Here is a 20,964-nt window from a genome sequence, read left to right as displayed (position 1 = left end):
AGGATCCCTGGCTAGCGGAGAAGGGCGTGAGGTATGGAGGTTTAAATGGCATGTTGGTCGTCACATTTAGAAAGAGAAGCCGCCGGGGAAGCCGCCACGGGCCTGGCCACCGAAGGGGTGACCGCCAGCCTGGGCAAAGCCGCCGCCGCCGCCGCCGTTCATCATGTTAAAGAGGATGTTGGGGTCGATGTTGATGTGGGTGCCGTTCATGCCACCCATACCACCCATGCCGCCCATGCCTCCCATACCGCCCATACCGCCCATGCCTCCCATGCCGCCGAAGCCGCCGCCGCCAAACATGTCGGACGGATCGATCAGGTCATCTCCGTTATCGTAGGCAGCACGTTTCCTGAGAGAGGGAATCGGTCAGAGAAGGGATAATTCCGAATGGTGGGTAGATATCGAATGGGGTAACTTACTGAGGATCAATCAGAGTCTCGTAGGCCTCGCCAATCTCCTTGAACTTCTCGTCGGCGTTCTCGGCATCCCGGTTCTTATCGGGGTGGTGAATGATGGCCATCTTGCGGTAGGCCTTCTTGATCTCCTGCTCCGAGGCATCCTTGCCGACTCCCAGGATCTTGTAGTAATCTTTGCGCTGAGCTTTCTTCAACTCGAACTCCGCCCGGCGGATATCCTCCTGGATACCCTTCTCGCCGGGGTTGTTCTCCGCAACGCTCTTGTAGTCTCGCACAGCCTCCTCCCAGTTCTCGGCACCGCCGTACGCCTTGGCCCGCATCTTCATGGCCTTCACATATGCAGGGTCCAGACGCAGGGCCTCAGTGCAGTCCTGGACGGCCGAGTCGAACTCCTTCAGGTTGATGTAAGCCTGGGCACGGTTCTGCAGAATCTTGGCATTCATATCCTTGTTGGTGGGGTCGACCTCGAGGGCCTGGCCATAGAGCTCAATGGCACGGCGGTAGTCCTTGGCCTTGAAGGCGGCGTTGCCTTCTTCCTTGGTGCGGCTGAGCTTCTGCACAATCCGCAGCAGCTTGATGGCCTGCTTCATGTCCGGGTCCAGCCCGAGGCACATCTTCAAGAGCTTCAGCGCTTGGTCGGTCTCACCGGAGGCGTAGTAGGCGCGGGCACGAATCATCATTGCATCTGGGTCCTGGCTGTTCTCGCGCAGCAGCGTGATGGCGAGATCCTGAGCCTTGCCCAGCGAGTTGCTGTTGTTCATCTTCAGTTGTGCCTCGGCGGTCAGCAGGGTCCACTTGCGCGGCTCCTTCACGCCAAAGCCCAGCCCTTGCCGAGCCTGGTCCAAGCAGAAAATGGCCATGGACCCGCCACGATCCTCAGCCAGCGTCTCTTCCGCCTGGGAGATGAACCGCTGCATCTTCTCAGCGGGGGCTTTGTCGGTCGCACTCGCCGCGGGCTGCACACGTGACAGGACATCCAGCGCTTCGGTGGGACGACCCAAGTTCGTCAAGATCTTAGCCCATCGGTGCATGATCTTGGCATTTTCGGGGTCAAGTTCGTTGGCTCGTTCAATATCCTCCAGGGCATTCAGGTATTGTTTGGCGGACATGTGAGCGGCTGCCCGATTGGACAGGTAAGCGGAGGAGTTGGGGTTAATTTCGATGGCTGTCAAAAGAGCAAGAAAAAGATCAAAGTTAGTCTCCGCAAGTGTATGGTGATTTGCAGGGACGCAAAATCCAGGCATGAGGGCCTACCCTTGTTGTACTCCTCAATGGCGCGGCGGTAGTCGCCATCCTTGAAGAATTTGTTTCCGGCCAACTTGAACGAGTCGGCTTCATCGGCGGAGGAGTTAGAGCGGTGCGGCGGCGGGGTCGGACTGCGTTCCCCTTGCGAGCCGTTGATGCCATTCTGCTTCTGTTGAGGCTCCTGCGGATCGATGTCCATGGAGCTCCGCTGGTCGGCCATGGCTGATAGTCGACGACGAAGCTCGTCGGGCGGGAGATTGAGAGGATGAGAGTCCTGGTCCTTGGACGACCGGGTACCGAATTTGAAAGAGGGGGCGGGGTGAGTGGACGTCGAGGACGACCGACTGTGTGAGAAGCGGTTCTTGGTGGGGGAGGAGGACTTGGTGGGAGACTTGGTGGGAGACTTGGAGGGGGATTTGGAGGGCGACTTGGAGGGCGACTTGCGCGAGGCGGAGAAGGAGGTCCGGGGGGAGGGACCGGCGTCGGGATGGTCCTTGGGGAGTTTAGGGGAGACGTCGAGGGGCTCTCTGTCTTTGGCCTTATCCTTGTCCTTGTCCTTATCCTTTTTGAAGATATGGGCGAGTTGGACCATTGGGGGGCGGTTCAATTTTTTTTTTGGGGTTGGGGGGATCGAAGGGCGACGAAGGCGGTAGAAGCGCGGGCAATCGGGAGACGTTGGCCTGTTCCACGGATCGAGGGTGCGTCAAGCCGGTCGGGAGTAGATCGAGGGGAGAAAGAGGGAAGAAGTCAAGGCCGAAACAGTCGGGGAGGACTTCACTCGCGCAGTCCTATGATCTTCATATCGAGCTGAGAAATCAGGGGAGTCGAATGGCAATGTCCGACCAGGATTTCTCGGAAGAGGGAAAAAAAAAAAAAAAAAAAGGCCGCGCCAACGGGGACCCGATCTACTTTATAACGATCTATATAAACGGCTCGCGCTCGCCTCGCTCGGTCTAGCAACCACTATGGTCTCTGGGAAGTTTCCATGCTCGCCTTCTGTGACCTTCTGTCCCCTACTGGTGGGACAGAAGAAAAAATATTCCAGAGGCTGGAGAGCCGCTGGTCTGTGTTAGCGCGCGAGAAGACTGGAGACCTGGAGTCACTAAATCCTGGCCCGGCACGATGACGCCGACCAGCCCCAAGTCTTCGAGAAGCTTCTCCGCGTTCCCGTCCGATGGAAGGGTTGAGAACTATAGACGGTGTCGTGTCTACGACCATCGGCTCTCCCTCTCAATGGCCGATCAGGCTCGCTCTCGAGAGGGGAAGGGGAGAAAGAGAGGGGAAAGGACGATGCATAACGCGCAGTGGAGCGGTGGATCCGATATGCAGTTTGCTCGAATGGCAGCATCACGCCAGCGCTGGGACCAGGATGTGGCCCCCCGATGCCAGCTGGGAGAAGAGGGGAATCCCTGCGTTGGACGGTTATAGGCCTACGATGGGTCTGATGGGCTGGGGGAAGCCAGAATGGGGGAAATTGATAGCAGCATACAGTCAGTCATCGGAAGGTATACCGTAAAACAATAGTACGTACGTCTCTTTATATATAAATATAGATTTCCGAGAGAAATGGTACTAATGTTACGAGAACAGTAGCCCCAGAAACAAAACACAACAAATACAAAGGTCCGACATATCAGACTTCCCAATCCGCTCGTTCCGGCCGAGTCATTCACCTCGTCTCAGGCGTACATCTTCCCAGAAGTCGTCATATCTCCGAGGTTAACCGGTCAAGCCGTGAAAAGAGGGAGGCTGCAAGCTGTCAATGTTGTAATGAGGCGGGGGCCCATCGGGGGCTCCAGTCTGGTAATGATTAATATTCCCCCAGCCTCATCATATATGCATCACATGGGGGGGGTCATGTGGATACAGTATGAGAGTATATACTTCATATAATTCCCATACCCTCCCCATTGGATATAGATCCACCGTTCAATTATCGATTCCTCTTTCCCTGTTCGATCTGTTCGATCTCCACATTGTCATATGACCTATGGGATCCAACTCGACAGGGACACCCCCTACGGGGAGACGAATTAGGCGGAATCACTTAACGGCGCTCTCTCTCTCTCTCTCTCTCTCTCTCTCTCTCTCTCTCTCCCCCTTCATCGATTCGACAAATTGTGCACACGACGGGCGACCGCGCCCCAGCCTGAGGTCGACCTCTGTCGTTGGCGCATTACGTGCGTGGGACTGAACCGGTGGCTGTCATAAGACGGCGGAGGTGAAAGCGGTGACACCGGAGACATCGGAATGGCATGATTCGCATATAGCGAAACTTGCGCATCGTCTTGATGCCGGGACGACGGGAGCTCTGCCGGTCTTTGGGCCAACGGTGCCTGGACTCGAACGGGTGGGCAGTGCCTTCTCGCCGGGGGAGACGTCGGGGAGTCTGTGGGGTTTGTAACAGCCCAGAGCTCCTCGTCCTCCAGCCAAACCAGTGTACAGCAACTACGTGTTCGTCGGGGGAGTGTGCTCGCTGTCGGCTGAGTTGGTATATGGAGTGGTGGGGATCGAGATCGTGCATAACGAGCGGGATCAATTAGGTTCGCCGGGTGCGCGGAATGCACTGTGTTAACGCGGAGCAGGCGCTCGCTGGGTGAGTCTCTTTGTCCACTCTGTGTATAGGTCCGTCGGAGGCTGCCATCATTCTCCTGTCGAGCACAACTCGAGCTCGATGGGTGGCTTTCTATGCTATGGCGATGCAGCGGGCGCGCGAACAGCGGATCCGCCGACGCCGGTCGAGGTGGCAGGGGTTTGGAATAGAGGTTAAAGTGTGTACCTCCCTGCGGTGTCGGGGGCTCTTCTTGGATATGAGGGATCGGGGTAGATCTCGATTGGATCCCAGCCCGGGTGTCGACAATGGGGGGGCCTTCGAGAGAGGAGAGATCCATGTCGGATGATGTGGGAATGGACGAGCAATTGCGAGATGCTGTTGGCTGCAATCTTTGGAAGAAGCAGAACAGCACCTCGCAGGGGGAAGAAAACAAGAACAAGACTAAGACTAGCAAAACGCCCGGCCCGCGTCAAATAAGGATACAGGGTGCAGGGCCCCCAAAGATATACTATCTTTGTACACGAATGACGTGCCCTTGGATAGGACCGTGAATAGTGGATCGCCATTAAGGGCTCGTATCCGGTGCCGAAAACAAGTCTGGGAACGAGAGCATGGACATCCGGATGCCCCAGCACACGCGCGGTGGGGGTTGGAAGGGAGATTCCAACTTGATCATCCGCGGATCCAGACCAGTCTTGGGAATTGTTGCTGAACGGGGCAATTGAGGGTACGATTTAGATATCATCACATCAAAAGAATGCTGGCGTGTGGCCTTATTCCAGGCCGCCCGTACACGACAGAGCATGTGGGCCAGGGCTAAAAGAACGCGGTTCATCGCTTCCGGGCCGTTGCCTTGCACGTAAGAGATTTCTGAGTAGGGGTTTCGTGCAAACCGTCTAGCATGTCGGATCGGGTGCAAGAACGCTAGATCTCATATTCCCGAAAACTATGGCGCGACTGCATAGAACGATATGCAGGAGAACGGGGACCACGACCAGGATGTTCGGAACCGTGGAAATTGAGGTCGAGCAATGACCTCTTGAGCCCTAATATAGAAGTGTGGGCTTTGAGTGAGACTAGTTAGCCTTGTAAATAAATCCCTTCCTCAACAGGTCAAGAAACTTTCATCGCTGAGGGGCCATGGTTCCGGCGCTCCCCCACACGAGACGGGCCTCGGGTATCGCGGCCATACTCGGTGGCACCCCCAAAGCCAAGAATTGGGCGCATGTCAAAGTGGTGACGGATGGGGTCAATGCCCTCGTGCTGCTATACACCGCATAGCGATCTCCATAGCATTTGGCGTAAGATGGGCATGTACGAGGTTGAGCTCACAATGAAGCGCGGCCAGCGCTGAGATCACGAGGTAGAAGTGGAGCGCCTATTTTTGGGGGGGCCAATGGGGCGATCTCGCTGCAGTAAGCTTTCCTCTTAATTGAAATTCAGGGCGGAGGCGGTGGTGGCAGATCGCTTAACACGAAGGAAAAAATAAACGAAATAAAGGGCAAGATTATGATTTGCTGTTGCTTACATTGAAACTCCTCGTACCTTAGGTGCTGATCACCTCTTCTTCCACCAGCATTGGGGAATGTCGACCAGCAACAAGAGCCGACATACGTGGTAAATCAGTTTGAGGAAGAGATTGGGATTTACACTCCCTGGCGGTCGACTACGTTCCAGCAGATCGTAGATAACAACGTGAATTTTGCGTATCTGATGCGGCAGTCTCTTGATTCCCTGCAGAGGCTTGCCGATATATACAACACTGCCAGGCACTGGGAGAAGACATCAGGAATACCGTAAATCAACCACCATATCCAGAAAGACCTCCCACTAGAAAATAGAATTTGAAGCAGGAACTGGACTTAGGGAATATACCAACTAAGTGAACCCAAATATGCTGATCAGCAAAACTTTTGTGTAACATATACCAGGCGATGGCCGAATGCGAGAAGGCCGGTGGCCTAAGCAAGTCTCGGCATTATATACAATCGTTGTATAGAGTGAAAGTCTACATCGCTGAATCAAAGAGAATATGACCAAAGAGCTAGATTGCTCAAGATCGATAAGATTGACTTGGATAGCGAAGTAGCATGTAGAGGGCACATAGAGACAGCAGCGAAGGAGCAGAGGCGGCACATCAACAGGAAATGCAGCGATGATCAAAAGCGGTTGTAGGGAACTTTGAAACTTTTACAGTGGACGTTCAAGTCTTGAAAAATATCAAGAAACCAAGGGAAAAACGATGGATTGGGTTCGCTCACGGAAGCCGATAGACAGGTCAATTGGTAGGGAAGTTTGCATGAAGATCTACGAATTAAGGCTAGCTACCTGAGCAGCCCACTGACGAGGTGCAGAGGAAGCAATGAGCTATAAACCAGCCAAGCACCCACGGAGTGCAGATTGAGAAAGCGCAGAGACGATGATATTTGCTTATTAAAGGAAAAGTATAGGTATCAAAGTGATATGGACATATTGTCAAAAAAATATGGGGCTTACGGGAATCACTGGAGGAAACCAGAGGTATCATGGTGAAAGCTGTCATGGTTTACATTAAGGTCGTGCTCAAGCCACCAAGCGCTTCACACAACTCCGAAGCTATCCAGGAAGCCCAAGAATAGAAAATATGTATAGCAAAAAGAAGCACAATTGAAGAAAAAAAGGATAAGCGTATCCAATCAGAAGCAAGTAACAATTGAGTCTGGCAAAGTCACCGAACCCCTGTAGTTTAAATCACAAGAAGGTATTTCCATCACACTCCAACTGCCGTATATTTCCATGGTAAAACGACTACACACTCAGGACGCTCGAGAGCATGCTCAGCGGCAGCAGTCTGTTGCAAAAGAAGTCATTTAAGCCAGGAAGAAGGCGGCGGCGGCAGCAACACCGGCGAAGGTGAGCGAGCCAGAGACAGCACCGGCACCGTTGAAGACGGGGGTGGAGGAGGCGGAGGGGCTAGCACTAAAGTGGCATGTTAGCGGAAGGTTCTATATATCAAACGAGATAGCAGGAGCAACTTACGTGCCAGCGGGCTTGCTGGAGGAGGGGGCGTGGGGGACGCCAGTGCCACCGACGGGGGAGTTGCCAGTGGGGGTGGCAACGGGGACGGTGGAGTAGGAGGTCAGGACGACGGGGCTGCAGGTGGTGTAGACAACGGGGATGACCGAGACAGCGGGAGCAGTGGTGGCAGGAGCGCTGGGCACAACGGCGGGGGCGCTGGGAGAGCCAGAAGCACCGCCGGCGGGGCCAGAAGCCACGGGGGTGTTGGTGGGGATGACGGGGACGCTGCTGGAGCCGGTGGCACCAACGCCGGTCTGGGAGGCCGGGCAGTCGGTGACGGTGGGAGCGCAGGAGGTGATGGTGACCTCCTCAGTCTGGTAGACGGTGGTGTCAGCACCGGGGAGGGCGGCAGCCAGGCCAGCGAAGAGGGCGACGGTAGCAGCAGCGAAACGCATTTTGATGGTGTATGGAAAAAAAACCGTAAAGGTGATTTAGAAGGGTTGAGAGAAGCGGTTAGGCTTTGGAAAGAGAGTGAGTAGTTGGTGAAAGAGTGGATGACCGAAGTCGAGAGAGTGACTGATGCTATGCAACGAAGTGAGTACTTGGGGAAGAAAGAAAAGAAGTTCCACGGGGGAGCCAGGGGCCCTTTGTATGTTCCGGGGAGATTAGCTCCAGCAGATCAGCATGTAACCACCAACTGCACCGAACCAACTTCCGAGTGGAATCCGAAAAAAAAGGGGAAATATCGTCGTTTGGTTGCGGAGTCGTCATCGAGGGCCTGGGCGGGTACTGAGGAGGTACCACGACGTACAGAGAACCCAACGCCACTCCGAGCTTCACCGCTGCATGGGGGGTATTCAATACCACCCAGTCACCCCGAGTGACTTCTGAGGAGCCCTAAACCGATGGAGTACTTCTCCCGAGGCGTGCAGCCTCTTCCTCTTTGGTTCCCCTTTTCCCTCCCCCCTTCCTTCCCCTGATGATTCGGGTCGAGTCTGGTTCCTGTGGACTCTCCACGGGGTCCAGAGCCCATTCGGGCTGTGCGAGGGCCAAAAAGTAGTCCGCCCGTCCTGATTGGTGCAGGGAGGCGCGTGGGATGAGCCGTTTCACCGTGACGATGAAGCAAGTGGTAATTTTGGGAGCCGCTAGCAAGGTTAGTGTTCAGGCACGATGCCGATCGTGGATGGGCTCCGTTCATTTGCTCCATTCATATCCATTCCAAGTCGGTTGTTGCTCAAAAGGCAGGCAACGGTGGGACCGTGAACGGGGTGAGACACCGACTCATCCGCCTTACAGCTCCTTCCATCGCCTTACCATCGGTTGTAATATATCCTAAATATATCCTTTGATCATATAAAACACGGGGAGCTATAGCTAGTCAGATAGTATTCAAGGGTCCACGGCTCTTTTTTGGTTTACATCTCGATGAGGGTTTAGGGCTTTATCCAGAGCCTTGTTCTTCGAAGCAACCTAAGTATACTCCAAACCGCCACCCAACCCGGCAATTTGATCGTTAATGGGCTGGAAATTACATCTTGTTCATCCACAAATGAACAAGTTCGTTAGTGGGTTTCAGCCCGCGTTGGCCCCCGCCCTCTCACGTCCTCCACCAATCCATCGCTGATCCACTACCCGTTCCTGACAGCAGCCACCACTCATAACGCTCCAGTTATTGCCCCGTGGATCCCAATGCTCCACTTTACCCCTGAGTAACCCGTGGTCCTCTGTGAGCACTTCTTGACCTTTCTGTCTGTGCCGCAAGGGTTGAAGTTGAACGGGTTAATACCCTACCTGGTACGGAGTCCAGAGTTACTGGTACCGTATGGCGGTGCAGGTTGCGCCGAAATATCGGCCCAAAACAAACACCCAATAACGGAGGTCCTTCCTCCGGCCGTTCATCTTGTTGTTCATCTCGCTCCACGTTCCAGGGTTATTGTTTTTATTACGTTGGTTTCAGTTTCTACTTTGGGGTTACCAATCTTCAAGCCCAGATCGCAGAGATATCCGCACATATACCGGCACCCTCTTCTTCGTAGCCGCCAAGTACATCCTTCACGTGTTTCATTCTTCGCTTGGCGAATCGCCGGTATTGAATCATGAATAGAATCGCGTCAAACTTGACGGACGAATGTTGGTTGGACTACTCTGTACTCTGTCCATAATTAAACACTTTTGAGCATACCACTCTGTACTCTGTACAGTGTTCCCCCCTCCCTCCACCTCTTCATGCTACCTCGGTAGGATTACATACTCCGCCCATTCGATCTTGTAATGCTTCTGTATGCGCTGTTTTAATCGTGATTCTCTCCGAAACAAAAATATAACCTTACGCTTTTCATATCGGGTGTGGATCAGACCCTCACTGGACTCTCTTCAGTCTGGACAACCACTTTCGCATTCAAGAACTGGAACTGGAAACTGTTGTCCTAGTCTACTGGCTCCAGGCTCCTTGTTCTTCACGCAAAATCATCTGCGAAATTTCTAAAATTCTCTCATCCCATTCTAAAATACAACGGGCTTAGCGCCTCTCTTCAACACTGATTTACCCCGAGCTCGCGCAACCTTTAGTTGATCAGGCCGGACAAGTTGCCCCCGCAGCGGGAGGCGCTAGCCCTCTGTTTCACCGTGACCACCTCCCTGAAAGGTTAGCCGTCAGCAGGTTACCCCTTGCCAAATTGCTTGATGGAGCTTACCTGACCGTCTTCGGCTCTTTCCCCAAGCCACCGGGGCGATGGGAGGGGGCAACAAAGCCTGTGCGCTGGGGGCTTGGATCCCTGGGCGCCCACGCCGTCATCGTGCCGGCTCATGCAAGATCTTTTTGGTGGCGCGGATCAGAGGCCTGGGCCGTGCTACGCAAATGGTCCCTGGCATTGCGCATGCGTCCTATCTACGCGGATTTCACATATGTAAATGTATGTAAGGCTTCTTACGCTTGGGGGCCTCTGTATGCAGCTTACATCTTTTTGTTTTTACTACCCACAAGAGAAGACGGAGTCTTCGGGCCTGCAATTACTTGTAGTAGCAACAGATCGATGCACCCCTCTGTGGTCGATTGATAATCCTCGAGGCCTGGGGATTCGTCGCGACTATGAACAGAAAAGCGGATTGCGTTGGTGAGGCACCCCAAGTGTGGCACCCCAAGTGTGGGCCAATGAGGAGGGCCCATGCAATTGGGTCTCGTGTGTGTTTTTTGTGATCTTTTCGTTTTGTTCTAGTTTCAATCTTTCTCGTCGACTGGCTCCACGATAGGGGAAGGTTGGAGGTGGACTCTCAAAGAGTTTCCAGAGGAGAAAGCCAGAGCCTACCCAATGGCCTCGTGGCGCTCCAGACTCCACCTTCTGCAACTATTGGCTTCGGTGGTATCTCATTAGGCCTGTTGACTCCTTTTTCTAAAGATTCGGCGGGCCTCGATGCATACTGATTAGATCGTTCTTTTAGGTTGCAACAAGTTTTCCCCCTTCTTATCTATGTTTAGACTGTCGAACCCGTCGAGTGGATCTTGTTGTTCATCGGTTCCAACAACAAGAGAGGGAGATAGGGGGAGTTGGTCATGGGATAATAATAGCGCGGTGGACCTGGCCTCGTGCAGAAGCTTTCCCGATACCCTTATCTACGATGCGGTGTTTGCCTTGAGACACACAAAGCGACACAGAGCGACAAAGGAAACAGGGGCAAGCTGACAGAGAGCGAGTTCCTTGGAGGGGGCGGCACACTCCGAAAGCTGGCTCTCGGGACGAGGAGTTCGTCGAAGCGAAGGATGATCGTTTCCCTTGAGATGTTGGGGCCGCTTCGCATCCATCAAACAAACGGAGAGGCTCAGCTTGCCGATCAGGTACCACGCGACGAGCCGAATACATAAGAAACCAAGGACGCTCCCGATCGGCCTGACCACAGATAATCGCTGCCGCTCACGTCCAGTGGTCCAGATCTGCCGGTTAGAGAGACTCATACCTGTCGGTCTTCATTCTTGACCTTCCCGGTCAGCCCACAAAGGCCTTCGCCCTGCTCGTGAAATGGCCCTTGGCTGGCAGAGACTAGACAAGGCCTAGAGAGCTCCGGCACTCGGTGATCTACCTCAACGCGTCACCGGTGCGACTATGGACGGGAACAAGACCATGACCCAAAGTTTGATGAGCCAGCATGTGGGACGAAAAAGCTATGAAATCCACTGATAGCGTCACTAGATCCCGTTTTTTTTTTTAGAAACCCATCCAGAGGTCTGGAGGATCGAGAAGCACGACGCTAATTCAGGTTTTACTTCAGGTTTTCCTCGATGGCGAGTGGAACAAAAGAGAAAAAGTGAGGGAGTTTTGGGGGGGGGGGGGGGGGACCTTTCTGATCTGCTGTCGCTGCAGAAGTATAGAATTGCTTGGGTCTCTTGTGTTTTTTTGGCGAGACCAGGCTTGGCCCTGCCTACAGCGTACTGGAAACCTTGACTAAGTACTGTAGATCGATGTTGAAAATCGCTAAAACTCTGATAATTATGGTGATCATGGTGATCATGGCTACAACGCAGATGAAGACCCATTTCCGATGTTGATGATCCTCGAGCTACATGCATGCTGGGTTCATAGGAAGGAGACCAAAGCCCAAAGCAGGGCAGCATTGTGGCACAGATGACATCAAATCTGGACCTCAAATCTATGCATGGCACTGGAGAATCATTGTATATTGAAATTCTGCAAGGGGCTGCCGAGCCCAGATCCTGTGGCTGCCATGGCGCTGTCGTCGCTGGCGCTTGTGATGACAATTTCTATTGTTAGAACCGACGGATATTGTGGCTGTGGTTGAATGCCCGGCTTGCCGAAGGGACCAGGAACGAGAGCTTATTCTATTGTTAGAATTCGATAGATTTCACAACCATGAAGAATTGCGCTGCAAAAGGGCTTGCCGAGCCTAAAGTTGCTATCTCAGAGATCCATTCATTCAATGTGAAACCATGACTAGGGTCGGCCAGGACCATCCGGTCTAAACGGCGGCCCCGCTTCGGTATATGGCACTGGGCTTTGGTCATCGTATGAAGACCAAAGATCAAGTAGGTTGCGAGGGAAGACTCTCACAGCCTCAGGACCGAGACTGGAACTAAAAAGGTTCGCATGTCAAAGGACTAGAACGGTACACTACTGCATCAGGTTTCCTTGCGATCGGCAGTTCCTGTCCTCTGACGTTGCGCCGCTACGCGCCGGAGGGGGGATGATGAAATCAGGGCCGCATCCAGGGAAACCATGTCTTGGCTGAGCCACCTGGCAGAACGGTCTAGTCCAACGAACAGCGCGGCAGGAGAGTTTGATGGATCATGAGAATACCATGCTTGGATATAGTTCGGATAGGGCTAGAATAGGGTAAAATGGGTTGCGATGGATCACGGCCTGTCACTGGACGTAGGAGAGTCCTGATTTGTCCCTGGGACCACTGGCCAGTGATCTGGAGGCCATTCGGGGTCCTTGATCCTCGTACTTTGGGTCCTCCGTCACGATGCATGGGACGTAGGTCCCCCCCACCGAGGGAATGTCGACTAGGCCTGAGAGTATCAAAGCGGGGATTGTGATATCGATGCATAGTTCCAAATCCGAAGCGACCAGGCAAATTTATCACATCCACTACGGGAGGTGACCGGCTCAGGATCACAAAGAGCCGGGCGCATTGGACTGGCTGGGTCCTGGTTATTAGGACTATTCGCATCGGTGCTCTTGAGAGCCCCGAGGAATTGACGATAGGAAGCAGCAATCTCTCCAGAATGGATTGGCAGACATTGATTTGTTGCCAACATTGGCACCGTTGACCATGATGTCGTTAGGCGTCCCCACTGGCCGATGGTTGGTGACGGGTTGCAGTGGAGTCTCGGCAGAAGCCATTCGGGGCAGGCAACCACGAATCGGGAACGAGACGACAGGGACGGGAGGGACCGTTGAAGGATGAGGACTGTCTTGATCTCGGAAGAGAGAGAGGGAGAGAGAGAGAGAAATGAAGGAGGGTAGTCAATGCCAGAAGGGTCTGAAGGATTCTTTCCTAGTGCGGGTGATCGTCCTGGTGTAGTCATGATATACTCCTGTATCGATAGTCTCCAGTCGGAATAAGATATACATCTATAGTCGTGAGAGGGCCGTCCAGGACGGATGCCTATCCCCATTCTGCTCGGACTATATCCCATCTACATTCCTGTGTGATCGAGTGATCCTGTCATTGTGTCATCCTGTCATCCTGTCAACGCTGGTTGGAAGCCCCAGCAGGCTCGAATCAAAGCAGACCCCGACTGGGGGCGTGGAACCATCGCCAAACCAGGGTATGAATTCACCCCCAGCAGTCTCTTTCGGGGGCCTTTTTGGGCTCCATTTTTGTATCCTCTCTAATTTTTTTTTTCTCCGATCCCGTCAGCACCTTGAATACTCGCAACCCACTCCATCTTGAATAGCCGCACACGCTGCCGGCTTGTAGAAGTTGAGGGAGTCGTGCCATTCCATCGACTTTGCGCCCAGCGACGCTCCCGATCGCCGTGTTTCAGCTGAGGCGCCTTCTGAAACAGCCCCACCACCGTAGGACCCGATCGCCTTCACTCTCATCGCCCTGTCCCACTCGGCGGCTGTGTCGTGGTCATTGTCGTGATCGTGGCCGTGGTCGTGGTCTATTAATATACCCTCATCGTTCAACGCAGAGTCGCCGGAGTCCCAAGTCTGCTGGTTGACAGAACCACGACGTCGGGGCCTCAAAAGTCACCTGCTCGCCTGCGCTCCTCCTCACCACGTCGAATCTCCGCCTCGTCCTCGCCTCGTCTCTTTCCCCCTCCAACTCTCAACCCTCGTCCCTCCATTCCGCTCCTCTTCCTCTCCCCTCCCCCTTCCATTCGTTTCGGGGCAGGTGTTGCTTTTTCTCCCTCCAACCTTGCTAGCCCCGATCTCTTTTTCCCTCCCCCTCCCACCCACCACTCACTAGATCCTCTCGGTCGCCCTCTGCTCGGTGGTCGAATCTCACGACACTCTGGCGACCCTGGCTGACCCCAACGAGTTGTTCTTGCCCGGAGACAGGCAAAACAATCTCGCCATGTCATCTCCCGTCCCACTCCTTCGGCCGCCGGTGCCTGGCAATCGCAACAACACCAGCAGCCCCCGGACGCCCAAACTCACCTTGGGTATCCCTCCTTCGCCCAACGTGAAGCCCGTCAACGGCACTGGCGTCTCCGCCACCCCTCCCACCCTTGCGATCCCGACCAGTCTCGATGCATCGCAACCCCAACAGCCTGCCTCCCGGCCAGCCCCGCCACAGCTGCGTCTAGCGACTCCCATGGGCAGTAGTCAAAATGTGTCAAAGCCGCCAACCCTCATGCCGAATGGCCGACCTGCCCCGCCCCCTCTATCCACCAACTTGAGTGTTTCGACCGGACAGCTGGACGCAAAGGGCAGTGGCCCGGCATCGGCCAACTCGCAATATTCCGCCCTGTCATTTGCCATGGGCCTTCGTCAATCCTCGGGCGGCAATTCAGATCCCTCATCCGCCATTAGCTCGGTCGTGAGTGACGCGACCTCGCAGACGGACCGAGAGAACGGCATCAACGCCCTATTGCCCGACCTCGACAAGTTGAGTCTGGAGAAAGGTCGGCCATTGGATGTGGATGATTTGGATGACGAGGGCTGGCATGCGGCCAGTGAACAAAAGAAGATCGTTGAATTGGGAAGTTTGGGTGAAGGAGCAGGTGGCGCCGTCACCCGATGCAAACTGAAGGAAGGTAAAACTGTATTTGCATTAAAGGTACGCTTTCCCCCTGTGGCGAAGGGTGTTTCGATGACCCGGGAGTCGCCAGTTAACTGACTGGCTCCATCATTTCGTAGATTATCACGACAGATCCGAATCCCGATGTGAAGAAGCAGATTGTCCGTGAACTCAACTTCAACAAAGATTGTGCATCCGACCACATCTGTCGCTACTACGGAGCCTTCATGGACAAGTCCACCGGTACCATCTCTATCGCTATGGAATTCTGTGAGGGTGGAAGTTTGGACAGCATCTATAGGGAAGTCAAGAAGCTTGGCGGTCGAACAGGAGAAAAGGTGCTTGGTAAAGTGGCAGAGGGTGTGCTCAATGGCTTGACCTATCTGCACAGCCGGAAGATCATCCATCGAGGTAAGCTATCCATATATCCTTTATATACAATTTTGGGAGTTCCGATGGGCTAACCTCTTCCCCTCAGATATCAAGCCTTCCAACATCCTGTTGTGCCGCGATGGCCAAGTCAAGCTCTGTGACTTCGGTGTCAGTGGCGAATTCGGCACCAAGGGCGATGCAAACACATTCATCGGCACTTCCTATTACATGGCTCCCGAACGTATCACCGGCCAATCCTACACCATCACCTCAGATGTTTGGTCCTTGGGCGTGACCCTGCTAGAAGTTGCGCAACACCGATTCCCCTTCCCCGCCGACGGGACCGAGATGCAACCTCGCGCTGGGTTGATTGATCTCTTGACCTACATTGTCCGGCAGCCAATCCCCAAATTGAAAGACGAGCCGGATAACAATATTCGCTGGTCGGATAATTTCAAGTACTTTATTGAATGCTGGTATGTCTCCATCAGGCGCCCTCTCTTTGCGCTGCTTCCTCACTCACACAACACCCCCAACTAGTCTCGAGAAAGAACCGCCTCGCCGTGCGACTCCTTGGCGGATGCTGGACCATCCATGGATGCAGGACATGAGGAACAAGAAAGTCAACATGGCGAACTTCGTGAAGCAGGTGTGGGACTGGAAAGATTAAAAAGAAAAAGGAGAAGAGTAGAAACGGAAAAGGCGTAAAAAGCCCGCTGTTCGCGTGGCAAGCCCATTTCTCGACGTCCTCTCTACTTCCCGTGTTGTTTTCACCTTCTGGAGTTTTTCGATATATTTTTTTTTCTCCTGAGTATGAGTGGCTGGACCCCCAAGGATTGACCTGGCTGTCAACACGACTCAACCGCAACCGCAACTTCCTGTCATGACACTCCGTTTGCTTCTTTTGTGTGATTTGTGTTTTGGGCCTGACTTTGACTGCTCTTGTTTGGCGCTTACATCTTGTCATGATGTCGATGCATTTCCCACCGGGCCGGCACTCGGCGGACTCGCGACATCCTGCTTTCTGCTCCTTGCCTCATCATACCCTGTCATTTTCTCTCTTCATTTGCCAGCGACTACGACATTCTCATCCGGCTATGTACCAACCCATACGATCCTTCACGGCCTGATATCCTGCACGTCATTTCGCATTCTTCTCATTCCCTCTGTCCATTTCCGTTTTCCCCTGTGCCTCGTCTCTCTTCGGCCTCTTCGGTCCCTCTTATCTCATATCATACCACGAGCTTGGACATACCATCTTCATATACTGTTATTCTTTCCTATATCTTATTTCTGATTTTTCTTTTTTTTTTTCCTTTTTATTATTATTCGTGTATAGCCGGCCCAAATCTTAGGTTTTGGGAGGGGGGTTTTCAATGTTGCCTTGGACTTGGTTGTGGGAGTGTATGCAATGCAATGCATTCGGAGATTTTTATCCAGCACATATCAAGAAACCTAATACCTTTGATTTTTTTTTCTTCTAGCTCCCAGTCCGTAGACGAACGAGATCGCTCACATACAGCGTCAGACGTGGTCTAGTGGGACTTGCAACAAAGTAATATGCAGCCTTATCTTGACATTTTTTGGAGGAAGTACTTTGGTGGATTGTCACATCAGTTACCTACGCGGGTCCGGTAGCCCCCTAGCCACCCAACACCTCTATATCTCTCGTCTTCTTCACTCCTCATATCTTCTCTTTAACTCACTAGTTACCTGCAAACACACTCCCGATAGCATCCGACTACGCTGCATCAGCGTATATTGGCAAGTAGCTGCCCGCCCGTCGAATGGGGACATTTTTAGGGATCCCTCGACCAGATTACACGGAAAAGAGCGAAGAAACAATCAAGGTCGCGTGACGCAGGATATCAGGAGCACGTTGTAGGAAAGAAGACGCTGTGCATTCGACGAATGACCGTAATAGCCTATATTACACACAAGCCACAAAATGCACCACTACCGATTCACCGGCTCCGCCCCAAGCATCCACCCAATCCCGCTTGCCAGTCCCCCAGTCACCATATTGCTAACGACATCCCTCTTCCGCACCCGGCCCTCGCCTCCTTGCTCCGGCGACCCAGGCTCTTCTCCCCTGCCAGCCCCGGCCCCGGCCTCCTCCGCGGCCCCGCGTAACGGAAACGCATTCTTATGCAGCGCCAGTGCGGCGCCCCGCGCAACCTCGAATAGGCCCATTGGTGCCTCGTGTGGATGCGCGTGCGGCATCGCGGCGCGGGCGCGCGCCCGCCGCGCCGCCCGCTGCTGCGCCGTTTCCAGCGCGTCCCGTTCTGCGTCGCTGGGTCCGAAGCCGCCCGGCACGGTGGTGAGGCTGTCACCCTTCGTGTCCCACGCATCTTCTTCCTGCTGTTCGCGAGCTCGCAACGAGGAGAGCTCCTCGTCGCAGCGGCGCCAGGCGCCGAGGATTTCGGGTAGCGGGTCTGGCGAGGGGGTGAGGGCGAGAGCGAGGGAGAGGAGCTCCATGCGCTGGGAGAGGTGGCTAATTTGGGATTGGAGAGTTGCGCTGGGGTTAGGCGAAGTGGGGCGGTAGCGGCCGGCGTTGTAGACGGCGCGCCAGGAGATGTCGTCGGCGGCGGTCGGGGTTGTGAGGAGCGGGGAGGAGGTTGAGAGATGAGAAGGGGGTGTAAGGCGGGTGAGGATGTAGGAGTAAGCGGTGCCGAAGTCGTTGGAGGTAAGAGCAGAGGAGATGGCGAGGGAGATGATGCGGCGCTCGGCGGTTGCTAGGGTTTCCTCTTCGGAGGGTTGTTTGTGAAGGGTGTGGTCATCGAAATCGTTGGAGTTGGAGTGGGCGGGGAGGCCAGCGAGAACAAGGTTGCGGCCGATAGAAAGGAGATCATCGAGTTTGGTGTAGCTTTTAGCATTTTGGTCGAGGACTTTGTCGACCAGAGACAACGGGTCATGGTGTACACGAATGCTAACAGGCTCAAAGGGAACGCCGTGTTGGAGAGTAAGTGAGTAGAAAGAGAGGGCGTGGGTTGCGGCAATGAGTGCGCTGATCTGCTTGAGTTGAACGGACTTGATAAAATGGGGTTGGAATGCTTGTAGTCTGCAGACGCGGTTAGCTATGCTGTCATCTCGGTCTCTACGGGGATCGCAATGACATACATGTCGTAGGCTCTCTTCATCCCCCCACGCGTTCGGTTGCCGTTGCTAGCATTGTCATAGGCCGTAAAGATAGCCTCTATGACAGCTGATTCTACTTGAGTTTCGTTCAAGGGAGAATCAGACGGGGTATATAGATCCACAGCCAATTGATATTCTATTGGAAACCCAAATTAGCGTTCTCATAGTCTCAGACTTTAGGCATTCTGCAAACTTACCACGGGCGCCAAGTAGTGCCTTCAGAATCTCTATCTCAATAATACCGCGTGAAAGTCTCCAAAAGAGACCATGATGTGTGGATGGCTCATCCCAGCCATTGTCGGAATGATCCGCTTGCCAATCTCTGAGCCAGAGTAGCTGCTGTCGCACTAAATGCCAGTCTTGTTTTGATCGTGATTGTTGCACCGTCGAGGCTACCACAGATTTCAATTCTGCCAATTGCGCCCCTTCGCCACTATGAAGGCAGATGTTAGCTGCAGCTCTGCATGTGATCGAGTGGCCAAGCCCAGTCAAAATTCGCAAAGACAAAAGTATAGCGGTCAAGTATGAGACTGAAGAAGGAGACGGTTTGGTCAAGGGATTTCCTGATGTCAGGAGAGCGTTCTGTAGTAGTGACGCCCGAGATGTGGAGGAAATAAGCTCTGTATCGTAGTCCACAGATGGAAGCACCGAGTCGACTGAGTTTAGATATGAGCATTCCTCGAGATCAAGCAATTTGGCAACCCGCGCTGCGATTTGGATTGATCCTTCCAATGCCATTCTTGACGAATCTGCGTGGGCATATACGACAGATAAGCCAGATTGGCAATATCGTTCCAGCAATTCCTTCGCCTGCTCTGGCGGAATTTTATGTTTGTGTTCCTCATAGCTCCCCATGTCAACGTCTTCCGGTCCATTCCAATGAGCAAAAGCGCCGACAACGCTGGGATGGTCGACAAGACTCCTGGACAATAGCCATTCATTCACAAATTCCCATCCTGCCAATTCGGTGGGTTGTGGCTTCTGAGTGCCTTGAATGAAGGAAATAGAATTCTGCTGGGCCGTTTCATTGAGTCTCCGTCGCTTAGATCGATTGCTACCGTAGAGCCATGGGCCAACCAGCCCACGCAGGTTGTTCACCAAATCCATGTTGCCCTTCTCAGTACCGGAAAGCGATAAAAGAACATTAATCGCGGTCTGATCATCCATCAACTCAAGCGTATCTAATGATAATGTCTCTTCTCGGTTCGGATAATATTCATAGTTGAGTCGGAGCGCTGGTAGTAGACTGGAGATCAACCATGTTCTGATGATGGGGCTGTGTCCATAGAACGGAAGTAGAAGGTCAAGAATAAGTGGCTGAAGAGAGGTTTCAGAGTCGATCAAATGCGCACGATGAACGAGGAACTGAATAAAGGGCTCTGCTGAGGCAACCTCTTCATCCTCGTCGTCGCGCTTTAGCGAACGTAGACGAAGCTTCCGCACACGTTTCCTTGCCGCTGTCTCCGTCAAGTTTGTAACGGCAGATATGTCGATGTCATAATCGGGTGACGAAGGAAGTGGCTTCTTTATCAGCTCTTGGAGGACTGGCACATAGCTGAGCGGTTCCGTGCTTTCGGGGAGGAAGGTCAAGATAATGCGTAGGAGGCGTTCGAGTGGAAAACAATGGGGGTATTTCGCTCGCAAGGCAGGCAGATCGGCAATACTTCCACCTGCGCAGAGACTAGTAGCAAGTAGAATGGCATGAGCATCCGACAAGCCTTCCAGCGGAGCCATGGCGTCCGCGCAAGGAAACAATGGAAGTGTGAGTTGTCCTCATACTAGCGACGTCAACCGCAAGTCGCATACGGCGGGGCGCACGGACCATGTCGGAAACGAAAGGGAAAGCGTCGCATCCGCCAACAACCTCACCACTTTCTTGCTGCCTTCCAGTCCACCAATTCTGCCTATAAATCTCGCTTCTTCTCGACAATGGCTTCCGGACACGGTCTCAACGGCGGTATGTACCTCACTAGCTTGTTTCTCGAGGGTGTGGCTGGTCCGCGGGACGTGGTGACCCTCCCAGTCACATATTGTGCTGCCACTCCCCTCCCCCACGAAGTACGCAGCTGACTCTCTTTTGTGTCCATCAGGCCCCTCCCGCTGTTATCCCTTCTGGCAAGAGGTTCTCGGATGCTACGTTGTGAACTCGGGCGATGGTGCGGAGGGCAAAAAGAAGTGCACCCCGGCTCTGGAAGATTACTACGAGTGCCTTCACCACCGGAAAGAGGTATGCCTTGCCCCTTGATGATCCAAGCGGTCTGGATATAGGAGAAATATAGGGCCTATAACTGACATGTCATACCATGGCAATAGGCTCTCCGCACGATGAAGATGCAGGCCGCCTACCGGAAGGCCGAGGCCGCGCATCCCCGCGAGAACGCACCCAAGGCTGAACAGATTCGAAGCCTTGGTCTACTTGGAAAGGAAGAGGAGGCTACCGCTCTGCTGGCGGCGCAACGGTCATAAGAATAAAAAATACGAGCGAAGGCAGAGCGTGGTGAATCTTTTCCTTTTATCTTTTTGATGCGTGTGATCATT

General features: G+C 53.6%; 7 protein-coding genes across 7 annotated transcripts; 2 read left to right on the top strand and 5 right to left on the bottom strand.

The window, feature by feature from the left end:
* Positions 1-66: 66 nt before the first annotated feature.
* Positions 67-2,253, bottom strand: N7462_007227 (DnaJ and TPR domain protein; the record flags this gene model as incomplete). Its single annotated transcript, XM_057078945.1, has 3 exons — positions 67-349; positions 420-1,581; positions 1,671-2,253. The coding sequence occupies 3 exons, from the start codon at positions 2,251-2,253 to the stop codon at positions 67-69; spliced, it is 2,028 nt and encodes a 675-aa protein (XP_056931615.1).
* Positions 2,254-3,763: 1,510 nt separating this feature from the next.
* N7462_007226 (uncharacterized protein) lies at positions 3,764-4,552 on the bottom strand (the record flags this gene model as incomplete). Its single annotated transcript, XM_057078944.1, has 1 exon — positions 3,764-4,552. One exon carries the CDS (start codon positions 4,550-4,552, stop codon positions 3,764-3,766), a length of 789 nt encoding a protein of 262 aa, XP_056931614.1.
* A 2,512-nt stretch (positions 4,553-7,064) lies between these two features.
* On the bottom strand, positions 7,065-7,667 carry N7462_007225 (GPI anchored serine-rich protein; the record flags this gene model as incomplete). Its single annotated transcript, XM_057078943.1, has 2 exons — positions 7,065-7,173; positions 7,234-7,667. The coding sequence occupies 2 exons, from the start codon at positions 7,665-7,667 to the stop codon at positions 7,065-7,067; spliced, it is 543 nt and encodes a 180-aa protein (XP_056931613.1).
* Positions 7,668-12,742: 5,075 nt separating this feature from the next.
* N7462_007224 (uncharacterized protein) lies at positions 12,743-14,053 on the bottom strand (the record flags this gene model as incomplete). Its single annotated transcript, XM_057078942.1, has 3 exons — positions 12,743-13,261; positions 13,611-13,834; positions 13,927-14,053. The coding sequence occupies 3 exons, from the start codon at positions 14,051-14,053 to the stop codon at positions 12,743-12,745; spliced, it is 870 nt and encodes a 289-aa protein (XP_056931612.1).
* A 197-nt stretch (positions 14,054-14,250) lies between these two features.
* N7462_007223 (dual-specificity mitogen-activated protein kinase kinase) lies at positions 14,251-15,958 on the top strand (the record flags this gene model as incomplete). The annotated part of the gene is made up of 4 exons (XM_057078941.1): positions 14,251-14,955; positions 15,036-15,327; positions 15,395-15,764; positions 15,829-15,958. 4 exons carry the CDS (start codon positions 14,251-14,253, stop codon positions 15,956-15,958), a joined length of 1,497 nt encoding a protein of 498 aa, XP_056931611.1.
* Positions 15,959-17,244: 1,286 nt separating this feature from the next.
* On the bottom strand, positions 17,245-20,160 carry N7462_007222 (secretory pathway Sec39 family protein; the record flags this gene model as incomplete). Its single annotated transcript, XM_057078940.1, has 3 exons — positions 17,245-18,349; positions 18,409-18,562; positions 18,624-20,160. The coding sequence occupies 3 exons, from the start codon at positions 20,158-20,160 to the stop codon at positions 17,245-17,247; spliced, it is 2,796 nt and encodes a 931-aa protein (XP_056931610.1).
* A 195-nt stretch (positions 20,161-20,355) lies between these two features.
* Positions 20,356-20,892, top strand: N7462_007221 (uncharacterized protein; the record flags this gene model as incomplete). Its single annotated transcript, XM_057078939.1, has 3 exons — positions 20,356-20,383; positions 20,517-20,653; positions 20,740-20,892. 3 exons carry the CDS (start codon positions 20,356-20,358, stop codon positions 20,890-20,892), a joined length of 318 nt encoding a protein of 105 aa, XP_056931609.1.
* Between the last annotated feature and the right edge of the window lie 72 nt (positions 20,893-20,964).

This window comes from Penicillium macrosclerotiorum, assembly GCF_028827735.1.
Source record: "Penicillium macrosclerotiorum strain IBT 26536 chromosome Unknown utg000007l_segment0_segment0, whole genome shotgun sequence".
Taxonomy (NCBI): domain Eukaryota; kingdom Fungi; phylum Ascomycota; class Eurotiomycetes; order Eurotiales; family Aspergillaceae; genus Penicillium; species Penicillium macrosclerotiorum.
Note: the sequence above shows the minus strand (reverse complement) of the source record. Positions and strands in the feature narration are given on the sequence as shown.